The sequence below is a fragment of the Schistocerca gregaria genome, chromosome 5 (genome assembly GCF_023897955.1).
Source record: "Schistocerca gregaria isolate iqSchGreg1 chromosome 5, iqSchGreg1.2, whole genome shotgun sequence".
NCBI classification, from domain to species: domain Eukaryota; kingdom Metazoa; phylum Arthropoda; class Insecta; order Orthoptera; family Acrididae; genus Schistocerca; species Schistocerca gregaria.
The window spans coordinates 71,549,388-71,573,802 of NC_064924.1; the positions used below are offsets into that span (position 1 = coordinate 71,549,388).

Genomic DNA, 24,415 nt, shown 5'->3' on the forward strand with positions numbered 1-24,415 from the left:
TCTGTCTCTATCTGACAGCACTGTGGAATCCCGAAGTTCTGGAGGAACTGTTGATCACTTGCACAGGCGCTGTATCTACGTCACAGCTAGTAGCGTAACGGTAAGTGTCGCGTGTTCTATTACACTCGCTACTAATTTTTTTTTAAACGCAATTTTGCTGTCTTCTGAGGTTATCAATTTAATGGAACTTGGAATATAATTCTCTTCACTTCTCAACCCAAAATAGTCGCATGTGGAAAAAAGGCTAACTTCTGTGTCATTTTGTTCTTTTCAGGTTTAATTGACGGCCAGGCGGTAGATGCGTCTCGAAGATTTTGTATTATGAATGGGGAGAATGTATCGTGCCAAAATAGTCAGAACAGTATTTTCTACGTTAGCTGTCGTCTGGTAGTGGCACTTTATTCTTCTTCAAACCTTGTTTGACAGCTTTAACTCAGAACAAGTTTTCTACATGCATGTAATCAATAAACTGCATGTGCATTGTCAGACTGTTATAGATAACATCAGAGAATTCGCATATACCGTTGATGATTAATTTTTGTCTCATATTTAGTATTGTTTTAACAACACTAAAAGAAACCTTACGAAAACTGTGCACTGTATTGTAAGAAATGAAATAAAACTACCCACAATAAACTTACGACGAAAGTCTGTTTTAACAAAACTGAGTATCTGTACACAAGCGTGCTTCTATCTGCACGAATTACTAAAACACTACTCACTTAGGTTTCAATTGTGTCTGCGTTTAAATGGTATGCTCTGTCATACTCAACAGGTATTCAAATGTGGCATTTCATAAATAAAGTTTCGTATTCCTAGAAACCCAAAATTTGCTTGTCAGCGGCGGAAATAGGCTTTACCTGTTGTGCAGCATTGAAAGTTTTTCCCCATTGCACTTTGAGCTGAAAATATTTTCTTACGATTTGGTTATCGATGTTTGATCTGACTGCTTGCAGCTCCTACACAGAAGCGATAAACCGTTAGATTCAGCGAGGTTGGAACCGCGAACCATAACAATCGCGTTTCCACAATTCAGCACGTCAACACAGAGCTAACGGATAAATATGGTTCGTGATCTCCACTTAGGAGGCCAGTAGTGGCTAGAACTCGTAAACCGCTTTTCACAGGACTAGATTAGTTGCGATTGCCACGTTCAATGATTTTGCTGAGTGAAAACCGTAAATTTACAATCTGCTGTTGCACCTCAAGCGATAACAATTCAGGTTATTTAATGGAAGTGAGACGAGAAATCAAGTGAACTTTGAGGCTTAATTCCGTGCACACCAGGAAGTAACTCGTCGATCACATAGTTGCCAAACATACCTTGCGTTGTTGCCAAATCTCAGTTACATTACCACCAGGAAGAAGACGAACCGATGTGATCCTACAGCGGGCTGGGAAGAGACCATAGCTGACGCCTCAAAGACGCAGCTGCTACGGCCTGGAATACGTAATGCTTCTGATTCGCATTTCTGTAACTAGGTTTAGGGGCTGGAGCTTATTTACTAATAATACTCAGAACTGACTGCTACTAAGCATCATAAATCAGTAACTCTCATTGTTGTTTTATATTTCTTTCGTAACTGTACTCAAAACTAAGAAACTCATTCACAGACGTTTTCGTGCCTCGCCGATAGTCGAGCACGACAAAAAAATAAAAATAAAAAGAGAATGTGTGTGTGTGTGTGTGTGTGTGTGTGTGTGTGTGTGACAGAGAGAGAGAGAGAGAGAGAGAGAGAGAGAGAGAGAGAGAGAGAGAGAGAGAGGTAAAAATTTGTTGTAAAGAAATTGAATAATGGTATGTAAAGAAATCTTTCATTAAAATGACTCGTTCCACATCATTACCAAATATCGTATTCATGATCTATGGAACAAGTATTAATCTAATCTAATCTAATCACATCATATTGCTGACTATCTATGAAGAGTCATGAAGTACCAAAATTTTCGCCTATATCAGTAACCAAATCTAAACTTGAAAATAAAAGACGACAGTTTTTGTAATAAACCGGGCTACTGTCAAGACCCTTTCATCCCTGTTAACTTACCATGAAAGATGTCTGATATACCCCAATTCAGAAGTAACGAAGTGTGTATGAATTTAAAGATGAAGCGCAAGATGTGAAGTTCTCCATCGGTGATAGGAACCCAAGACGTTATCAGATTATTAACTGAGTAAAATCAAATGTTACGCATCGGTTTTTCTTGCCAGCTGCTTGGTGTTTAATCTAAAATAAGGACACAAATTTTTGTGCCTGAGCGACCATCGAACCGCACTCCTATCGTTCTTCTTTATTGTCCACGAATATTACTTAAGTATCAATTGCGTACTCACCAACAGTAAGATGTGTGCGTGTTTGTCCAGAAATTGTTGGCAACATGAACAAACATTATAAATGCACGTTAATTTTCACTAGCAGGCCGGTGTGCACGTGATAGGGTTTGAAATGAAATTATGAATATTTTTGTACTTGATCAGTATTCGGACCCACATATTTACCTTTTGAGGAGACCTAGAGAAGACTGCAGTCTTGGAAAAAGGAATTAAATGATTGAACTATACTGTTCCGAGAGATTCAGATCCTCGAAAGAGGAGATACGAATTCGAATTACAGTCCAGCACCAAATTTTTCAACGTTCTAGTTCAATCAAGTACAAGTAAAATAAGAGCCCTGTTCCTTAAGACGGCTATCAGTTCATCAAATAAAATAAAATTTTCTAACGTAAGTAAGTTTACTGGTGACAGTATTTCTGTTTACCCTGACCTCCAACTATGTCATTTTCCAACGTAAACCGGCTCTGCCCAGTTTGGAATGAAGGAACGTGATGTTTAATGCGATTTCTGGATTATAACAGCTTTCTCTTGAGGTTACTAGAGGTAAAGTAAATCTGTTTCTGCCTCTTAAAAGTAAATACCTGAACCCACGCATTGGACTTGTGATAGTTCGTTCCACCAGACCATTGTGGCCACATTTCCCAGCCCCAGGAGCGTGCTGTAATGGATGATGTGCTTAGCTTACTAAACTAGTCACGGTGGAAAAAAACGCGAGTCTATTAAATGGTTAAGTAGAAGCAAGTTTCTGGTGTGGAGATTATGCTATTATCATGTCAGCAGGATGTAAAGACTCTTCTAGGCGTCATAGCCTCGATTTGAAGCTATTTTGAAATTTTCACTGATTCAGAAAATTTCTTAGTTCGAGAAAATCCACTGTGAAGTGTGAAGTTACCGGATAATTCGATTATCACCGTCATTATTACTATCATTTTCTTCATGCCGCTGCTGGAACACATGTGCTTGAAGATAATTTAAGTCCTTTTGGTCATTATAGAAGTAGTTTCCCAAGAACAAGTTCTTTCCCTGTCTACGGAATCCGTTTCATGTTAAATCAAATATTAGCAATTACTCGTAGATCACATTAAAACTAAAGTAATTGATGAAGAAGTTACTTGATAACGAAAACGCGCTGCCTTTCTTCATTTACTTGCGCCTAGAAATGACTGTCGAATACTGCCAAACCAAAAGCCAAGGGATCTTACTGTCTTCCAATATATGTCGCTGTCTGTTCTTCCATATGATTTGGTCGACGTAACCTGTTTCAAGTTGTGTATGACACAGAATGTTTTAGAAAATCAATTGTTTCCCTTTGCAATAAACAGATAGATTTTCATTCTAAGCTATCCAAGTAAAAAAATTTCGCAATATTAGTTCAAATTTAATATTCGCTCCCATAATGTAAGGAAAGTATTTCACATTTTCAAAACGCGAATCCGACTCACTGCCCTTACACTTAGTCGCTGGCCATAAATTCTAGCTCAAAGTGATGGCAGTTTAAGTAACCTAATGTAGTGAAGACTGTTTGGCAGTGCTCTTTCTCACAGGAAAATATACAACTCACTCATTGGGCTCCATAAATACACTGTAACAGTAATTTCTGTGTGTGTGCAATGCATACGGATTGCAGAATTTAGTGGTGCTCTCTCTTCCACTTCTGTGTACAATATGCCTGACCTAAACGGGCCCTTTATCATTACAGGCCCTGGGCGGTGAAACATCATATTGACAACAGTAAAGTGCTTATACTGACAACCTCATTGTTCGTTTTACCCGATTTTGTAATCATTTAAGTAAAATAACATGACCTTCGAATGGGAGACGTTTTGTCCCCCTTTTCCTTCTGTGAAATTTGTCAGTTAGCTTTTTGCCTTCGAACCAGCGAAATACGGCAGAATACGGCTGGTAAACGATTTACAAATCACGATTTAGAGCCGTTAACACGATTTCTTTAAACATTGGCGTAGCTGAAGGAATTTAGTTTCTTCTTAAATCGTCTTATACAGCAACGTTCACAGATATCTCAAATAGAAAAAGCTCTTTATCCAGGTACGAAGGTTCTAAAACAAACTTCCCACAGTTTGTGTCAGGTTGATCTTTTCGTCTGATAGCACTGAGTAAGTATTTTGTGTAAGAGGTATTAAAGTAGTGTTCCTGTAGCTGTGGGAATCCACGGTAGAAAACGAGTTTCACACAAATGGGTACAGTACAGATAAATATTCAAGATGATTATCAGTTTAAGTCTGCGTTCATCAACAAACTGCGGCGTATTTGTAACATTGAAGCTAGACTAGGTATCCTTGGCTTCCTTGAGTGGGCATTGGAAGGCGTTTACACACACGTATACGAGGGTAATGCCAAAGGTAAGGTTTCCTAAGGGACACGCAAGTGCCAACCCAGGCACACACGACAGATCCTTAATTTTAATGGCAAACAGAAACCACAGTGTTAGCTGCATGGTGGAAAGGTGATAAAGAGCAAGACTATAGATATGAAGGTTTCAGGATCGATTCCACACCAGTAACACAATTTTTATGTGCCGTTTTACCCATATTTCCCCTTGGGCAGTGTTTGTTGATGTGAAAAATGCCGAGTTGTACTGTAGTCCGAAATCCACGTAAAACTGTAGCTTCCCCTATTAACTGGCTACGTAACTCAACTCAAAGGTCGGATGAAAGCAACAGCATATCACCTCCAACAAGACCGTGCCTATTAAAGCACTGTGGCGTTCAAACCACTCTTGCGACTGACGACTGCTTTACTTTCTATGGGTTCCAAAACTAATGATCTTCGGGTTATTAACATTTTTGTGTTTTCATGCTGTAGCTTTGATACCAGTAAACGTAAGTAACCGGCCGAGCACTGACACCGTTCGAGTTGTCAAGGTGGAAGACGACGATGCTGTCGACCCCAGTCACAATTTTGGTCATGGCTATCGTTCAGTCGAATACCTCTATGGGACTTCCTGCATATTTCAAGATATACTTTTATACACTTGGTACGCTTCCTAATTGATATCTGTAGAGCTCTGTTTAGCAACATGAATAAGATATGTTTCCTGTGCAATATATCGGACAACACGTCAGTGCAGCGAGATTTTATTTATATGTTGCGCATGGTGCAACAAATATTTGTGTTTTTCTTGCTTCTGTGATAGGTTTCACCCCACTGAATGCGAGAAAGCTCACTAATAGACTGTCAATAACTGGAATTACGCAACAGCACGCTTAAAAGTTGTATTTTTGCATTATGTATCCCGATGAAAATATCAGTAAGTAGATTATACGCCTACTTGCTTATTATCGCGCTTCTCAGTGCTTTCCTCAAAAAATGAAAATAAAAATAAAAAGACACAGAGAGACATCGAGCGCGGTTCTAGGCGTTCAGTCCGGAACCACGCGACTGCTACGGTCGCAGGTTCGACTCGTGCCTCGGGCATGGATGTGTGTGATGTCCTTAGGTTAGTTAGGTTTAATTACTTCTAAGTTGTAGGCGACTGATGACAACAGATGTTAAGTCGCATACTGCTCAGACCGATTTGAACCATTTTGTAGAGACATCGAGAGAAAACAGAAATGTATTTCAAATATCAGCTCAGTGACGCCATGTTCGTCTCGTGATGTAAAGCAAGGATAGTTGATCTCGTTGTAATGGCTCTGAGCACTATGGGACGTAACATCTGAGGTCATCTGTATCCTAGAACTTAGAACTACTTAAACCTAACTAACCTAAGGAGATCAGACACATCCATGACCGAGGCAGGATTCGAACCTGCGACCGTAGCAGTCGCACGGTTCCAGACTGAAGTGCCTAGAACCGGACGGCCACCGAAGCCTAGCTTGCATGATCACCCCTTGAAGGATCAAAAGTTACAGCTAACCTACCCAAGTCTGTAGTACAAACAAACGCAGCTACATCTATTATGCTATAACATGTGCAGGCACACCTACAGTTGACGATTTATTCAAATATTTGACGAACAATACTTTCAAAAATACATTAATTTTAAACGTAGCTACCACAAAATATTTCACCTAGCTAGCAATAGTATGATGCAGGAAACTATACTTTCTTGTAAGCGCTGTCCATTAGATGTAGTCTTAAGAAAACCTGTATTCAACCACGACAACTAAGTGGAATGTAAAAGTAAACAAGTTTGGCGGCAGCTACTAAAAATAATAGTATATACTTAGTATGTAATACATGTTTTGCGCACTTATAACATGTACTCAGTGTCCCTGAAACAATACGTGCAGCACGACTGAAATTACTTTCTGCCGAGGCACTTCATTTACATCTCAATGATACCCGACTACTAGAGAACATTGCTTTTTAAGCAGTCAATCCACTTGTAAATTAACATCATGATATCGCAGATATTAGGCAACACGTTACTATGGATGTGTAAGGCCCCTAAGGTTTGCAACTAAACATGCTACTCCTAGCTACTACTGAATATGAAGCTGATTATTAACGTGTCTTCATAACCATGGGTGCGGCGTTCGACTATCAGTCAGCATAGACGCTTTCGTCATCTTACTTCTAGTTAAACGTGTGCACATCTCGCTCATGGTGAACCAACATTGGACATTTCTCGTCTGTTCCTGGTTGAACAACGACGGCGGTAGTCGCCGGGTTCGAATCCCGGTCAGGCAATACAACTTCAGTCGTCATTTAAGGTTCCAACCCCACTACTGTTGACAAACTGTGATATCTACATTCTGATTTTACGTACTTATTCAACAATCCGATTAGGTGCTGGGTTCGCATCCTTGTCCCCAGAATTACATGATGGAATTTCAATTTTAAACATGTGCATCCTTTATTCCTTGACAATGCAACACTATATAACATTTTTCGAGGTTAATTATCAAGAAGGTAATTGTCATGTTAGGGTTTCTGCTTTCGTACCAACATTATCGTCATTTACGTCCAACTTCAGAATTGATAACTGATACTGGTGCAAAGGTCAATATTTTACGTCTCTTTCTGCCTAGTGATCGAGTCTCGCTAAGGATCAAAGCTTTGCTTGGTTAACAATGGCTTTACGTTCTGGGTTTGCATCCGGATCCAGAACAAAGACGTTGGTCATGTCATTTAAAGTACAGCTTCGTGTACAAGTAACTGTTGATGAGTAATGTGAACAATGATATTACTTGTGATTCGCTGTTAATGTTGGGATTTCTGTACAGTGGTTGCCGCCGTTAATCACGTTTTGTTTTAACTTCTTAGTATTACATAAAGTTGATGCGAAACCACTCCCCATTGAACGTTGACCGACGTTCATCATGTGTTGGGTAAACCTTTTAGACAGCAAAGAACTTGTTTCCAATTGCCATACAGCTTTATAAATCCATATACTGTCTCAAATATTTAATTGTGCCTAAGGATTACTGAACGATTTCTGTGACAAACCTAGTTGTCCCATAACATTTGAAATGTCACTTATTGTAATTAAGTTTAGTTTACAGAAGTTAAGGACTGTCTGATCTCTTCTGTACTATCGTGGTGTTACTTTACTTCTAGACGGACTGTCATAAAGACCGGTGTTCTCTAGTAGTCTCTAGCGGTACCCATTGTGTATCTTACAACGATTGTACTGTGGAGGGTTGCGACTATGTGCAACACACATATGCTATTTTGGTTGCATACAATCAGGTGCAGCCTACACGATGGAATTCAGTGGTGACCCATTTTTGTTGTTGTCAAGTGTACCTTTTTTCAATGTCGGGCGGTACTGTACCCTTTCATTCTTACAAAATTTGGAAAACAAGCACTGTGTTTTCTACGTGGACTCTTTTCCTGCACTTACACACTCCTTTCCTAAAATGCAAATCTGCTTTTGTCAGATGGACAAGAACGTAACCGTTCACCCATTATTCTGCCATTTGCAACTTTTAAACGGCCTCATCACTCACCCTGTTCTGAATTCATGCACAAGCAGTTTGTCTAAGCATCACATTTTTTGTGTACCTGGTAGCGGTAAGTAACCTCCACAAGGCGTACCTTCCCTTTTGTCGTACCTATTTTCATTACCGGCCCTATATAGAATTCAAATAGCTTATCCTTATGGATGTATATGGGAACAACGGCTGTGTGAAAGGGCACGGCCACAGTGATGGTGGCAACACTTCCGCTGTTGCTGAAAAACTCTTCCGCAGATGGTGGGCAACTGGTGCAAATCAGCAGGTGGGTCTGGTCGGAAAACCAACGATACAAAATGCTTGGCCGCAAGTCCCACACTACCTGCGACACCTACAAAAAGGTCGGAAAGGTAAGCTACAGTTCACTATCCTTCGTGTATACGTGACGTCATTTTGACTTTCGTGATCGTTCTGTTTGCAGCACGTGAGGCGACCGTGGCGTTCAAAACAATAACATTCGCCTCAAGTTGAGAGGACGTTACGCTTTTTCTTTGCTGCGGGGTTAATTAACCTGGTGGTTACTTTGTTAATAAGATTTGTAAAGTTCTGCATTCATATCGACTAGAATCTGAATAAGGTGTGCATGCATCAACTCCGAAACTTATTAAAGAAATTTTACGAACTATTTTCCATAAAAATCTTCATCAGCCCTGAAAGTGAGACGACTTGCTAATTTACCAGCAAAAAACAATATAAAGGCTGATTGCGTTTAACTCAGTATCGTATATATTCAACGGTGTTCATTAAGTTAATTTTTAAAATTATGAAACCAGTTTCAGGATTGAACTGTAATTACACTCACTTTTAGACGAAACAGAACACCGTGAACGACTCGAGTTAGGACGCTGATATTCACAGGACAAGTACAATAGTATGCTCTGCAGAAATGAGTATAATTTGATCCATGTCGGCCGGCGGCTTCAAGGTCGACATCGATATCGCGGCACAACACCACCTACCAGTAAAATTTCCGTGCGTCTCTCGTTGTCGCTGTAAACCGAAGGTAATGGATCAGTGTGACTTGAGCAGAGATGCCGGGCGCCTCGCAGGTGTATGCTCGAACTGTAACTTCAGATCAGCGAGTTTAAAAGAGGGCGTATTATTAGCACGAAAGATTGTGACGCATCCATCCAAGAAATTGCTGCTCGTGTGGGACGAAGTGTTTCGGCAGTGCAGCTGGTGTGTGCAGAATAGTTCACAGAAAACCGTGGAATACTACCAAATGGGTGAGGTCACACCAGAATAAACCATACATCCGAGAAGATTGACGCCTCATCCAAACGGCGTTGCAGGACAGATCTGCTCTAGCGCAACCGTGGAACAGTATAACACATCGTAAACTATCAGGGATGACAGTCCGTCCCCAAATATTAAGACATCTGTTACATGCTCGTCGTCCACTTCTCTGCCTATCTTTGACGAATATAGAGAAACATGAAAGACGGCAATGGCATTAGGTAGTGTATTCGATCGAATCTATGACAGCACATTTTGAAGAGCTCTAAAACCCTTCGATGTTGGTAAGATTTTTGTAATGAAAGGACGATAAACCTAAAATTGATAGTGAAAGGTGCACTTTAGTTGAAGACATTATTGTTTGAAAAACAAGTGTTGTAAAACACTTAGGCAATATGTAAGTCACCTTTTGATCCACTTGTAAATGTGTCAGTCTTGTTATGCTTTTTATTGTGAGTGACACTTTTTTGCAGCAGATGATCAATGCGTCTTGAATATTTATTCGCATTTGCATGTCTGATGCTAAATTTGTAAATTATTGATAGTAACAGCTCACCCCTGAGAGCAGACAGAGACTGTGTGTTCACTCTTATATGAGGATAACATCGATTGTTACACAGCATATATTTTTGTGATTACAGAACGCCTTGTATTGCTGCATTGTATTTTATGTTCATAGACGCGTTTCGCCTTTTTTCAGTTTAAGGCACATCTTTAGAATTTTTATTTAAATAAGTGACTAACTATGGTTCTTCCTCTTTCTTGTCGGCATCGATGTCTCCTCTCATCTGGTCAAATGGCGCTCGCACTATTGTTCCATGTGTGTGTGTGTGTGTGTGTGTGTGTGAGAGAGAGAGAGAGAGAGAGAGAGAGAGGGAGAGAATATACATGCATGGATTTTATTCCATTTGATTGAGTTTTGCTTAAATGTTCGCGGGGACGATCATGAACCAGTTAGTAAGTGGAAATCGGGTTGGGAGGCATTATTGCCATGGTAATAGTGCTCTGTTCTAGCATTCCTCTATTATTTTATTTATTAGCGCAGACAATAAGTTTTTGGTATGTGTGCTTGACCATTCTACAGAGTTTTCTTTTCCGCTTCGGTTCTCTGAATGTGGTAATTTTCTTGCAAAGTTATGAGACGTATTTTATTAATGATTGTATTTATTTTCAGGTCTCCTTCTCTAGTGGTTGATTTGTGATGGTGTTGTCTTAGTCGTTCTGCAAATGTTGAGTACCTCCAGGCTCTCATGTGCTACTTGTATGTCACATCAACTGTTCTGCCTGATTGTCCTATGTATTTGCCACTGTAATTGAAATATACCTGCTTTCTGGTATATATCCGTGTATTTTGACAGTTTTGGGGTCTACTTCGTGATACATTTGTCTGTTGTGTATGATATGTTTATTCCATATCTTTTGAAAACTTTGGTGATATTTTGTGTGTGTTTGTGTTTGTATGTCATTATGTGCCATCTTCTGTTTTCTCTTATGTTTTCCTAATAATTTTGTGTAGTTGTTATGGTAATGAGTGGCTGTGATTGTGTATGGTCCTGTTGTGATACTGTCAGTGGTTTTGCCTTTTTTGATTACATTTTAATTTTGGTTTTGTTGTTAAGTTTTGTGACTATATCACCATTGTACTCATTGTTTCAGGCTGTCTACATTATTAACTCCAGTTCTTTTAAGTAGTTTTCGTTGTTGAGTGAAACTGTAATGTGTAGAAGTATTGATTGCTGTTGTGAATGTGTGTTATAAAATTCCTGGGGGGTAATAATGTCAGTTGCTGTGGGTGTACGGTAAATTTCAAACGTATGCATATTGGTTTGCTTTTTGATTGTTATATACAGTAAGGCGATTAGATTGTTCTCTTCTCATTCCATTGTGGTTTTTGTATTTTTATGTAGCTTCTTGATGTCTGTATGTAATTCTACAATTTTTCTTTGTGGTTCATCTATTAAGCAGAGGACGTCATCCATTACTTGTAACAGGATAGTATGTTGTGTTCGTTTGCTGCTGTTTTTCTAAACACTGGGACAGTTATAACTGGGTCCCTATCTCGAGACATAGACAACCGGTATCAGGTTATGCACTGGAGGTCCTTGTATCCCCATTCGCTATTCCCCAGAATCGACCGGAAATTTCTCATGGTCACCTAGGTGATGCAACCAGGCAACTGTGCAAGTGATATTCAAGATCATTACGTAATTCTTAAGTCATCACATGTCATAAAAATGGCGGAAACCCCGTCTACATTTCCACACCCCACGCCTTTGAAGCATGAGGATTAAGCGCTTTTTTAACTGGGAGACTTAAGTGTGAGGCGTTGTTATGGAGGTGGACTGCAGAGGAAGAGCATGTGGCTATCTCTCAATAACATATTATGCCACCTGAGTTCTGTTTGTTAATTAGCGTGATACGCGACACTTGAAGAGGCCATATCGAGTGAGATCTGTGAGTACTCTCATTATACCACATTTTACGTATTTTTCACCTATTTCCCACATTGTTCCTGTTTTATAACTGAATGCATTCTGGAGCTGGGTAGCGTAGGGAGACGAGTTGTAGCCTGCGCCTTTTTATAACGTTATGTCACATCAATTGTGTTATATTTGTTAACAAGAGTTTTGTTTTAGCTGGAACCAGCAGAGACTGAACCCAGGTAGATATGTAAGTACTATAATTACTCCGTATAATCTCACAATTTTCACAAATTTTACCTATTTTCACTCTTTTCCGGATTTTCTTTTGTCCAATTACTCAAGATACACTGCTCTCTTCCCAAGGTCGCGACGACATCATGATGCTCTCAGGCAATCACAATGCAATATGGGCTTTAATTAGATATTACTGATATTAAAGCACAATTTCCGAAATCCATCTGTTAGAGTTGTGACACTCTGGAGTTGAACAGCATACCGTTAGGTTGTATTCAGTGTCCGTTCGTTAATAAAAAATTATGTTACTTGAGATGTATTTCATTTGTAACAGATCAATGTTTCGTCCTTACAACCACTAGCAGAAACGACACTGACACACATACGTAAGTAATCTCATTCATCCATATTTTATTAATTTTTTCCGTATTTTTCGCAGCTTTAAACATTGTACCCAATGGTGCGAGCTATGTGTCAACATGGTGTTAACGTCGCCTCGCGTCAAGAGAAATTGTGACGTCACATATGTCACGTCACGTCATGACGTCACATCACAGTGGCGCACCGTGTTGTGGCACGTCGTGATGCGTTGCGTAGACGTCGTGAATTTGTCAGTCGATAACAATACAGCACGTTGCCCATTTATTTTTCGTTGCTGAGACACCATTCTATTACTGGTGTTTGACCTCATAGTGTTATAAAAGTAATCATTCGTACAAATAGTGACTTGATAAAGAACTCTATACACGCTACCGATTTCTAGACAGAGATGCTTTATGTAATACACATATCACACAGCAAGAGGTAAAGCACCACTACACTAGTAGGTGGGACGTCAAGGTAACATTGGGTGCTTCCAAGCGAAGTGGTTGTTTGTGTGTAGCACAGTGCTACAAAATACACCTCTAGAGCTATAAGAAACGAAACTGAATTTGCCCACAGGGGGATCCGTCCCTCAGACTCGGTTGTGTTGGCGTGTAGCCGAGAACTCCGACGTTTGCGGATACACTACCCACGACCCTCTCCGGTCTGGCCCCAGACATTGCTGCTGCATCAGTTCTGTCCGACAGATCTCCTCCCCACGTTTATAACGGCAAGCAGATCATGACGCATCCATGAAAATATGTACGTCTGGCACCCACCTAGATAACGGAGAACTCTCCCAAGCATTTGCATATCGAACGAGTCAAGCGATATCCTGGTAGGATATACCACTCATCGTGCGACTGTGACCAACAGGTCGCGAATAACAGAGCTCCACATGCTTTCCTGACATTACACCAGACCATCTCAGCAGGCGAGGTAGAGAGATTTGCATAATATATGTGTAACATTCTCCACTCTGCCGGCTGGCATAGATGGTGCTCAATGGTTCAGTGAGAGGGTATCCCGCCACAGAAAACTTGCTGTAACTCGCCGGCGTCTTTGCAGACAAACGTTGCTAATAGTTGAAGCGCCAAGCACTGCCCTCCCCGCTGCATCAACTTTTCTCTCTGGACGACCTAGGCGAACCAGTCGCAACTCGCAGGCACTCACACGCACAGCAGATGACATTGACCTAAGTGGTTATAAGGTTGTAGCAGTATAAGGATCGTAGCAGTAAGGTTGTAATAATATAAGCTTTGTAGCAGCGAATTCCTTGTCGCTGTAACAAACTCCTTAGTGAGCGGAAGACTTCTGCAAGGCACTAGTAACGTAATGCTGGACTTGTTTCTGATAGGATTAATCCACATGCTAGTATTATGTGAACTCAAACTGGCCAAAGCTGTTTTTCCTGAAAAACAGTACTGAGAACAGACGCACCCAGTCAATATAACGTAAGGGAAAATAGAACCTGTATAGTTAGATGCTTTCCTCTCTGTAGCCCTACGTTTTGTTAGTGGCACTAATTGCCTTACTGTGTGTGCATCTTGAGAAGAGAGATAACGAATTCACATGATCCCCTCTATAAGTAACAAGCTGCCAAGAGTCTGGATAAGCATTTAATGAACCTGAGTCTAATTTGGAAGCGGAAGTGTTCTTGAGATGATTACAGCCCGCATGCATTAAACCAAAGTGGTAAGTGTCTCAGACTGTACGTCAATCCTCGTATTTTGTCATAACACACCACGAAATTCTTTAACAAATTACGTACGTGATGAGTCACTACTGTTTTGGTGACCAATTGTGGATAATACCATACTGCTTTTATCGCTGTGTAGTACATATCTGGAGGGACGATATTTTTTATCAGCCATAGCTGTGAGTACATAAGAAAGCTAGTTTCAGAGACTTGATTCTGTGGGAAGTGACATGGACAGGTTAGATGGTTTCAATCTTCCGGCGGAGTAACTCTGAATTACACCGTCAGATCGAGCATAAGTGGCTTTGTTTCTTTGTATAAGCGGCCTTCACGTTGAAATTATAGGCATGCAGCGAATAGTTTTATACACCATCATAGATCACGACTGTCTTTCTTTAAAGTATAGTTTCGAGGTATTACACCCTGTCACTACCGACTAATCTACACTGCTGGCCATTACAATTGCTACACCACGAAGATGGCATGCTACAGACGCGAAATTTAACCGACAGGAAGAAGATGCAAATGATTAGCTTTTCAGAGCATTCACACGATGTTGGTGTCGGTGGCGACACTTACAACAGTGCTGACATGAAGAAAGTTACCAACCGATTTCTCATACACAAACAGCAGTTGACCGGCGTTGCCTGGTGAAACGTTGTTGTGATGCCTCGTGTAAGGAGTAGAAATGGGTACCATCACGTATCAGACTTTGACAAAGGTCGGATTGTAGGATCGTGCAGCTACGTCTCTATCTCTGAGTCAACAGATGTGGCAAGACAACAACCATCTGCACGAACAGTTCGACGACGTTTGCAGCAGCATGGACTATCAGCTCGGAGACCATGGCTGCGGTTACCCTTGACGCTGCATCACAGGCAGGAGCGCGTGCGATGGTTCACTCAACGACGAACCTGGGTGCACGAATGGCAAAAAGTCATTTTTTCAGATGAATTCACGTTCTGTTTACAGCATCAAGATGGTCGCAACAGTGCTTGGCGACATTGCGGTGAAAGCACATTGGAAGCTTGTATTCGTCATCGCCATACTGGCGTATCACCCGGCGTGATGGTATGGGTTGCCATTGGTTATACGTCTCGGTCACCTCTTGTTCGCATTGACGGCACTTTGAACAGTGGACGTTACATTTCAGATGAGTTGCGACTCATGGCTCTACTCTTCATTCGATCCCTGCGAAACACTACATTTCAGCAGGATAATGCACGACCGCAAGTTGCAGGTCCTGTACGGCCGTTTCTGGATTCAGAAAATGTTCGACTGCTGCCCTGGCCAGCACATTCGCCAGATCTCTCACCAATTGAAAACGCCTGGTCAGTGGTGACTGTCACAATACGCCAGTCATTACTCCTGATGAACTGTGGTATCGTGTTGAAGCTGCATGGGCAGCTGTACTTGTACACGCCATCCAAGCTCTGTTTGACGCAATGCCCATGCGTATCAAGGCCGTTATTACGGCCAGAGGTGGTTGTTCTGGGTACTGATTTCTCAGGAAATATGCACCCAAATTGCGTGAGAATGTAATCACATGTCAGTTTTAGTATAATATATTTGTCCAATGAATACCCGTTTATCATATACATTTCTTCTTGGTGTAGGAATTATAATGGCCCGTAGTGTATTAAAGTTAGTCTCACAACAGGTTAAAATCCAGCAAAGGTAAAGCGCTTATGTATTTGAGTTTTAGGCCTTATAGTCAACGCCATCTAAGGTAGTATTACTTCCTCAATACATTCGTAGTTCTGGGCACGGTGTGCATCGAGAAAACTGATCTTTCGGTGCAAGTACAAAAATAAATCGCCGTCTTGGATAAAATAGTCGTGCTGTCCTTGTAACAGCGAGGCAATTTTCTCTGTGAAGTACATAGATGTAATGAGCCGTGCATGAAGCACCGTCGCTGATAATCCTCCACATAATCCTCAACCTACCCCCCCCCCCCCCCCCCCAAGCGACAGGTACAAGATATCACATACCCTGATGCCCTGGTGCCCTGATGCCTTCAGTAAGAAGTTTTGTATTGCTGCTGCCAGTTTTGAAGGTACGCAATACTAAGGATTTGTACCTGCACATGATGGGAAATTCATCGATGTACACTTCTTGTAGGAGGAGGATGTCTATGTCCGCCGTTTATAGCACAACTTTAAGTAAAGTTATCCTTTTCTGCGACTGAATGGCGTTGATGTCGAGAGACGCAAGCCAATATGCTTGTCTTCGTTCCTATGTCTACATATGTACCGCACATGGAAGCTTATGTCATTTGAATTTGTATTGGCACGTTGTGTTCCTCTTTCGTGTCTGCCAGCGTTGGTTATAGTTCTAACTTAAAGGAGCGCCGGCCCTGCCGGATTGCCTGTTGCTACCGTCAGCGGATCACCTTCACAGTCAGCCCAGTATACTTGGGACAAGTTTGCCGTCGGCGTCGTCTTGGCTGCCCCATGTCTCTGTGTCGTCTTTTCTGGTACCATAGATTGGTAATAGACTGATGGTAGCTCTGCGTTATCGAGCTCTTTAGGGCTATTGTAATGTCGATATGGTCGTTTTCGGGCTGTAAAATGTCTGTTCCCTCTGTCATATAGCGCGCTTCTGATTTTCTGTTGACGGTCGTCCTTCGTACGTAGCTTCTTTTAACACGTTGTGGCTTAGAGCTCTTCAATTCCCGAATCGCTGCAGCGTATATTCCTTGGTTACTCGACCTACCTTCACTGGAGAGCTAAACAGACGGCTAAACTTGCGTAATATCGTGTAGGACCTCCGCGAGTATGCAGAAGTGCTGCAGGATGACGTGGAATAGGGTCGGCTACCGTCTGAAGTGGTGTTGGAGGGAAGTGACACCATGAATCCTGCTGGATGGTCCATGCATCCGTAAGAGGACGAGGAGGTGGAGATCTCTTCTAAACAGCACGTTGCAAGCCAGACATGCTCAATAATGTTCATGTCTCGTGCGTTTGGTGGCCCGTGGAAGTGTTTAAACTCATATGAGTGTCCCTGGAGCCACACTGTAGTATTATGGACGTGTAGAGTGTCGCTTTGTCATGCTGGAATTGACGAAGTCCGTCGGAATGCACAATGGACGTGAAAGGATGCAGGTGATCAGACAGAATGTTGACGCACGTGTCACCAGTTTGAGTAGTACCTAGAAGTACCAGGGGACCCATATCACTCCAGCTGCACACGCCCCAAACGGATACAGAGCCTCCGCCAGCTTGAACAGTGCTCTGCTGACATGCAGGGTACAGTGGTTCATGAGGTTGTCTCCATACTCGTACACGTCCATCCGCTCGATACAGAATCAGGCAACATGTTTCCATTCATCAACATCCGAAGTCGATGTTGACGGGCCCAGGCGACGCGTAAAGTATCCTTTTGTGACGTCATCAAGGGTAGACCTTCTAAACAGGCCCAAATGACCAGCGAAGACTCGTCTAGAGCTCATACGAACGTTGACGTACCGTCTTACAAGTCGCCCACCTTGTGGACCCACAACCAGCAGTACTGCCGTTTTATTTCATAGCAGAAGTCCTTTGGTTGTCACCCGCGCCATCCTTACATCACAGCTGTAAGTAAGCGTAATACTATCCCCAGTTTTGTTGCCCTCAATGGTCAGTCGTCCTGGGATTACATTTCAGCAAAATAATGCCTGCCCGCACTCTGTTCTGTGCATTCGTCCTGCTTGCCAAGAACTATGATAGCGAGTAGTGTCGCTGGATCTCTCCCCTATTGAGAACGTTAGGAGCATTATGGGCGGGGCAGTCCTGTCAGATAGTATTATGGCGGTAAAACGAGCCAACCGGACGGAATTTGGCACGATATCCCTCAGGAAGTCAGCTCTCTCAATCAGTGCCCTACAAATAAGTGCTTGCTTGCAAAAGCGCCAGAGGTGGACCAACGAGTTGTTGTCTTGCCCAATTACAGAGGCTCTTTCTCTTGAATAAACCTCGCAGTTTTTCTGAAACTGTAATCAGTTGTCTGCCTGCACATCACTTCTATAGATTTCCTTCCCATTTGCATAATTCTTCGTCGTGCATCGTTTATTTATTTTATTGTCTTAAAGTGTATTTCTGAGAAAACAGTAACCTAGTCTAATAGTTTTAGTGTCTTAGTTAACACCTTACTACCCATGTTCACTTTTAGTTACTTTCATCTTGTAACCTATTTCCTAGGCAATATACAATTCGTTCAAGTGATCTTCCTAAAGTTCACCGCCGCCTCTGACAGAGTGACAATGTTATCGCAAGCCTTAAAGGTTTTCTTTCTTCTCCCCATCTTTAATTCACATTCCAAATTATCTTTGGTTTGCTTCATTTCTTCCTCCATAAGTAGGCTAAATAAATTGCGCAGGGGTCGATTACAAACATGTGTCACACTTCTTTCAGCCGATGCCTGTATTTCGTGTGCCGTGTGCTTTCACTTTTACAAGTAAGGTCTGATTTCTGTCCAAGCTGTATACAACGTTTCGCTCCCTGTATTTTATGTAACCTCACAACAACATTTTGTAGTAAATACTGCCAAAATATTATTCCATTATTACACTAAAAACTTGAAATTAAGAGTACTCAACTTCTCAATGAAATGTTTGCTCTTTTTTTCTTCATGTTATAATTTTTACACCCTTTCTTCAATTTCCATTGACGAACATGGCGACTGTATAGAGATGAAAACATGACCAAACGCCTTCTAGTATTTTCTGGAAGCTGAACACAGAATATGTACATTACTACTCTTTACCACTAGACGTTCGACCATGGAACTAATAAAAACAGTTTCAAAAATTAAGAAACGTTATTTATTTCTTGACCTAGTAAAGACTCAATGAAAGTCATTACTTTACGTTTTGGAATTACAAATTCCTTTACACCAATGAAATGTATTCGTATGACAACGACTTCTCGCACAGGAGAAGCGTCTTCGTCCTCCACCATCCCCATCACATCGGCTGACCAATCTTCTTCTGGCATCAGTTCGTCAATCCACCATAGATCGGTATCTGAATAATCCATCTCGTCAGGGAAAACCTCGAAGAGGTCCAGCTCTTCTGCCAGGTCAGCCTCGATGTCCAGTGCATACTCCTCGAAATCCAACTCCAGCAAGTCCATTTCCGAACGCCATCTAAAAAAAACGAAGATAAAATTCATTATGTTTTTGGAGATCTTGAGTGGATAGCTATCCTAAAATATATTACCCTTAAACAGTGTCATTATTCTCTGAAGCGATTTTTCAAACTTATAAAAATTTGTGACTGTGTCATGGCACGTCTTTTAAGGAGTACGTATAGCAAACCAACTTATCAAAAGCATTATCAGCACCAAGTTAACTTATCTCTAAAATACATTATCTGATGACCTCACACTAAGCGTTTGCAGACTACAAGTAAATGGTGCGACACACAGGAATACTACAACATGCCGCATGTGTGAATTTGTCATGTACTACTTACTTTGCCACAAGCGACATTGAACATATGTTAAAACGATGCTTCAACACAATTTAAGGAAGTACTCGGTCTCTCATGCTGGTAGTTAACTACAACTAAAGTGATTAGCTGCAAGTGTATAGTGACACTACCGGCATATCTCGTGGACTGCATGTTGCTACCCTATACGACCGTGCTCCCCACATTGATCATTACATGACGTATGCTAAGGGGACTGAAATCGGTCGTGTTTTAATTTGCTATCACCACCAAGAAGACCGACATTGCCGCGTGTCACACTGCAGTGTCAGAGTCAATAACGGACTGCTTCTACGTCAGTCACGTCACCAGTGAGACAACCAGCCCCTCCCACCCTCTACCGCTGCGCTGTGTCCACCCTGAGCACTGTGGGTGGCGATCTTATCTGTATCATCCCTCTTTGCAAGCACTGACGAGCTATCGTAAACCATTATACGTAACATATATAACTAAAAACCTTATCTGCTATTATTCAGAAAGACTTGGTACTTACATTTCAGTACAGAGTATGAGCTGCCACACAAACCTGAAATAGAAAAGAGAAGAACATGCATTTTAATTACGATTTACAAAGGGTAATTATTTAGGTTTACTAACATTAACAAATAATAAAAGCTCAAAGCAGCAAAAGGTTTTCCGAAACATTTATTTCGGAGTGAAACTTTGTAAGTACTTCGAGATGCGGGAGCAGTTGGTGTCTGTATGCATCGCCAGCAACACCAATGCTCGACTACGACCAAAACACGAGACAGGCGCAGCGACTCCGGCCTACAGCGTTTAGAGTGACTAGTGTGCGATTATGTGAGAGCTGGCGGCGACTTACCAGCACAGAATCGCGAATGCGACACTGTCGAGCGCAGTGATAAGCACGAGAACAAGCATGTTGTCTGACTGCTTAGCACCAAATTAGTGATTCCTCGGTTACCCCGGTTGTAGCTCCATTGTCGACACAGAAGACAAGGGGGTCTCACCACTCACGAGTGTCGCTTGAAAAAACTGCTCAACGAATCACTGTTTTTATTCGCACATTTATTTGGTAGCTGCGTAATAAGAAAATATATTTAATGATTGTTGCATTGACCGTCATATGTTACATGCAATTTTGTAGTAGTTTAAAGATTATTCTTCATGAAATTTCCTGGCAGATTAAAATTGTGTGCCCGATCGAGACTCGAACTCGGGATCTTTGCCTTTCGCGCGAAAGTGCTCTAGAGTGGTAGAGCACTTGCCCGCGAAAGGCAATGGTCCCGAGTTCGAATCTTGGTTGGGCACACAGTTTTAATCTGCCAGAAAGTTTCATACCAGTGCACACTCCGCTGCAGAGTGAAAATCTCATTTTGGATTGTTCTTCATGTATACCTAAGCGCGATATAAAGTTAAGGTGAAAACGCCAACACTTGATATATAAACGTTGGTTTTGATAGAAACTACGCAGATGTTCCGAGGTTCCTCTTTCGGTTGTCTTTTGACATCCACCCAGCGCGTTCCAAAAATGTAGGTAGGATGATGTGTTCCGCTGTGCCTGCCTACCAGGTCATTATCGTAATAGACGTGGGTAGAAAAATTCCTGCAGTGACTAAAAATGTATCAAGCATTTTCCGCTTATCAAGTGGTCGACACCGGAAAGTTCGTCTGTGACACACAATACGAAAATGCCATACTTTTTAAGTTGTACAGCTGTGGCGTGGAACATCTGGTTCCAACTGATGGAAAATGTTTTAGATGTTTGAAGTTTGAATCATCTAGCTAGAGAGATACATGGTTTCTAGATGCAGGAAGCTGTACTATTTTATGGAGTCGTAACTTTGGAATTGCAGCGACTATCAAATCTCTTTCCATTCCAATAATGTCTGCTATTTCAATGCAGAAACATGCAACTCCCACGCTAACTGCGACAGCTACAAAAGGATCGAAATTCCACAGTCAGCATCGTACAGTTCACGATCCTTCATGTAAATGTTACGTCATTTTGACTTCACACCCTGTACTGAAGAAGATAAGGGTGCCCATCGACTTTTATGATAGTTCTGTTTGCAGCAAGTGTGGCGAACATGACGTTCAAAACAATAACATTCGCCTCAAGTTGAGAGGGGGTTACACCTTTTCTTTACTAAAGGGTTCGTTAATCTGGTAGGTAAATTGTTAATAAGATGTGTAAAGTTCCGTATTCATATAGACTAGTCTCTGAATAAGGGAGAGATTGAAAGGTCTGCATGAATCAGCTCCGAAACTTACTGAAAACGTTGTACTAACTATTTTCCGTGAAACGTCTCCATCAACCCCAAAGTCAGACGACTTGCTAAATTATAAGCAAAAAAAAGATAAAGCCATTCAGCGTTGAACTCAGTTAGCATATATTAAAGGGTGATCATTAAGTTTATTTTAAAAATTCTGAAACCAGATTCACGATTGAACTATAATTACACGGAACACCTTGAATTATTCGATTTAGGACGTTGATATTCACAGAACATGTCCAATAGTTGTCCTGAAGAAATGAGTGGAATTTGCTGCATGTCGACCTGCAGCTCCAAGGTCAACATCGATATCGCGGTGCAACACCACCTACCGGCAAAATTTCCCTGCGGCTCTCATTGTCGCTATAAACCATAAGTAATGGATCAGTGTAACTTGAGCAGAGCTGCTGGACGCCTCGTAGCTGTATGCTGTAACTGTACCAACAAATCAGTGAGTTCGAAAGAGGGCGCATTATTGGCATGAAACGCTGTGTAGCATCCATCCAAAAAATTGCTGGTCGTGTGGGATGAAGTGTTCCGGCGGTGCACCTGGTGAGTGCAGAATGGGTCACGGAAGACCTTAGAACACTACGAGATGGGTCATGTCGCACCAGAACAGACCACACCCCCGAGAAGATTGACACATCATGCAAATGGCATTGCTTTACAGATCTGCATCCTCCTCGGCTCTACCGCAACGGTGGAACTGTTTAACATATCGTACACCATTAGGGATGACAGTCCGTCGACATATATTAAGACATGGGTTAGTTGCTCGTCGTCCACTTCTCCGCCTACTTTTGACGAATGTGGAGAAACATGGTAGACAGCAATGGCATCAGGTAGTGTATTCGGTCGAATCCAACTTCTGCTTGTATGGAAATGGTGGCCGCATATCCCCTCACTGCAGCACGGGTGAGGGGGGAGAGGGGGACAGCATCACAGTGACCACATTCACACTAGACAATCAGCGCCCACTCAAGGCCTTGTGGTGTGGGGTGCTGTTGAGTGCAGCCACAAACCACAGCTGCTGTGTGTCCAGGGCACTGCGGCCAGTGTCATCTATGTGAGTGACATCTTGTTTTTTACTGTGAGTGATAGATGTTCACAGACGCGTTTCGTCTTTTCTCATTTTAAGGCACATCATTGGAATCTAGCATGATACACTTATGGTATTTTTGTTTTTTGATAGTGATCTCGCTTTTCAGGTAGATACTAACTATAATTCTTAGTATTTTCAGTTGGCATAGGTGTTTCCTCTCATCTGGTCAATTGGAGGTCGCACTACCGTTCATTTGACAAAACATGAGCATATTTTGATGTTGCGAACATTTTACTTCCCATTTTTCATTTTGTTTGCGCATGTTCTTGAGATGTACTATCACTCTCAGTATTCTGTCAGTTGTATAGACAGTTATATAAACGTATAGATGTATCCATAGCTATTTTGAGTTCACTGTGTACCTCATTCTGTTTGGTTTATTTACGTACACGTACATGTCGCCAACCGAACGATGTATATGCTGAAGCTAACGGCCATTCGTTTCTATTACGCTTATATCTGTCGGTTGTGTGTGTGTGTGTGTTTGTGTGTGTGTGTGTGTGTGTGTGTGTGTGTGTGTGTGTGTGCAGGAGAGAGAGAGAGAGATAAAGAGAGAGAGAGAGAGAAGACAGATGCAATAATTTCTTTTCCATTTAATTTGAGTTTTGGTTTAAATGTTTTACGGAGACGTTCATGGACCAGTGAATGAGAGGAAAGGGGGTTGGGAGGCGTTATCGTTATGATAATAGTCCACTGTTGCAGCAATCTCTATTATTTTATTTATTACCGTAAAGAATGAGTCGTTTGGTGTGTGTGCTTGATCATTCAGCAGGATTTTCTTTCCTGCTTTGGTTCTCTGTATGTGGTAATTTTCTTGCAGAGTTATGCTATGTATTTTATTGTTGATTCTAATTATTTTCATGTCCTCTTCTGTAGTGGTTGGTTTGTAATTTTGATCTATTAGTTGTTCTGTAAATTTGGAGTGATTTGTTCATACTTTCAAGCTCTCATTGTTTTTTCTATGTCACATCAAATGTTCTTCGTTTTTGTCTTATGTATCTCCCATTGCAAGTGTTACACTGAAACAGAAATAAACCTACTTTCTGGTATATATCTGTCTTTTTGTCAGTTTTGGGGTGTATTGTTTAATAAAATTGCCTGTTTTTGCTATGTTTATTCAGTGTCTTTTGAAAATGTTGGTGATTTTTTATGCTTGGTTGCGTTTGTGTGTTATTATCATCCATCTTGTTTTTTCTCTTATATTTTCCTAATAATTTATTGTAGTTGTTATGGTACTGAGTGGTTGTGATTGTGTATGGTTCTGTTGTGTTGTTGTCAATGGTTTTTACCCTTTCTGATTATATGTTACTTTTGGTTTTGTTGTTTAGCTTTGTGACTATATCACTGTTGTACTCACTGTTTCAGGCGATCTGCATTATTATCTTCAGTTCTTTCTAG

The 24,415-nt window shown here is 41.4% G+C and overlaps 1 protein-coding gene across 1 annotated transcript in view; it reads right to left on the bottom strand.

Annotated features, from left to right (window-relative positions):
- LOC126273228 (uncharacterized) overlaps positions 1-24,415 on the bottom strand; it is an 82,672-nt gene that overhangs the window by 17,188 nt on the left and 41,069 nt on the right. Inside the window, exon 3 of the mRNA XM_049976772.1 lies at positions 19,168-19,335. Within this exon, the coding sequence (XP_049832729.1) occupies positions 19,168-19,335 (168 nt within the window). The remainder of the gene's footprint in view (positions 1-19,167; positions 19,336-24,415) is intronic.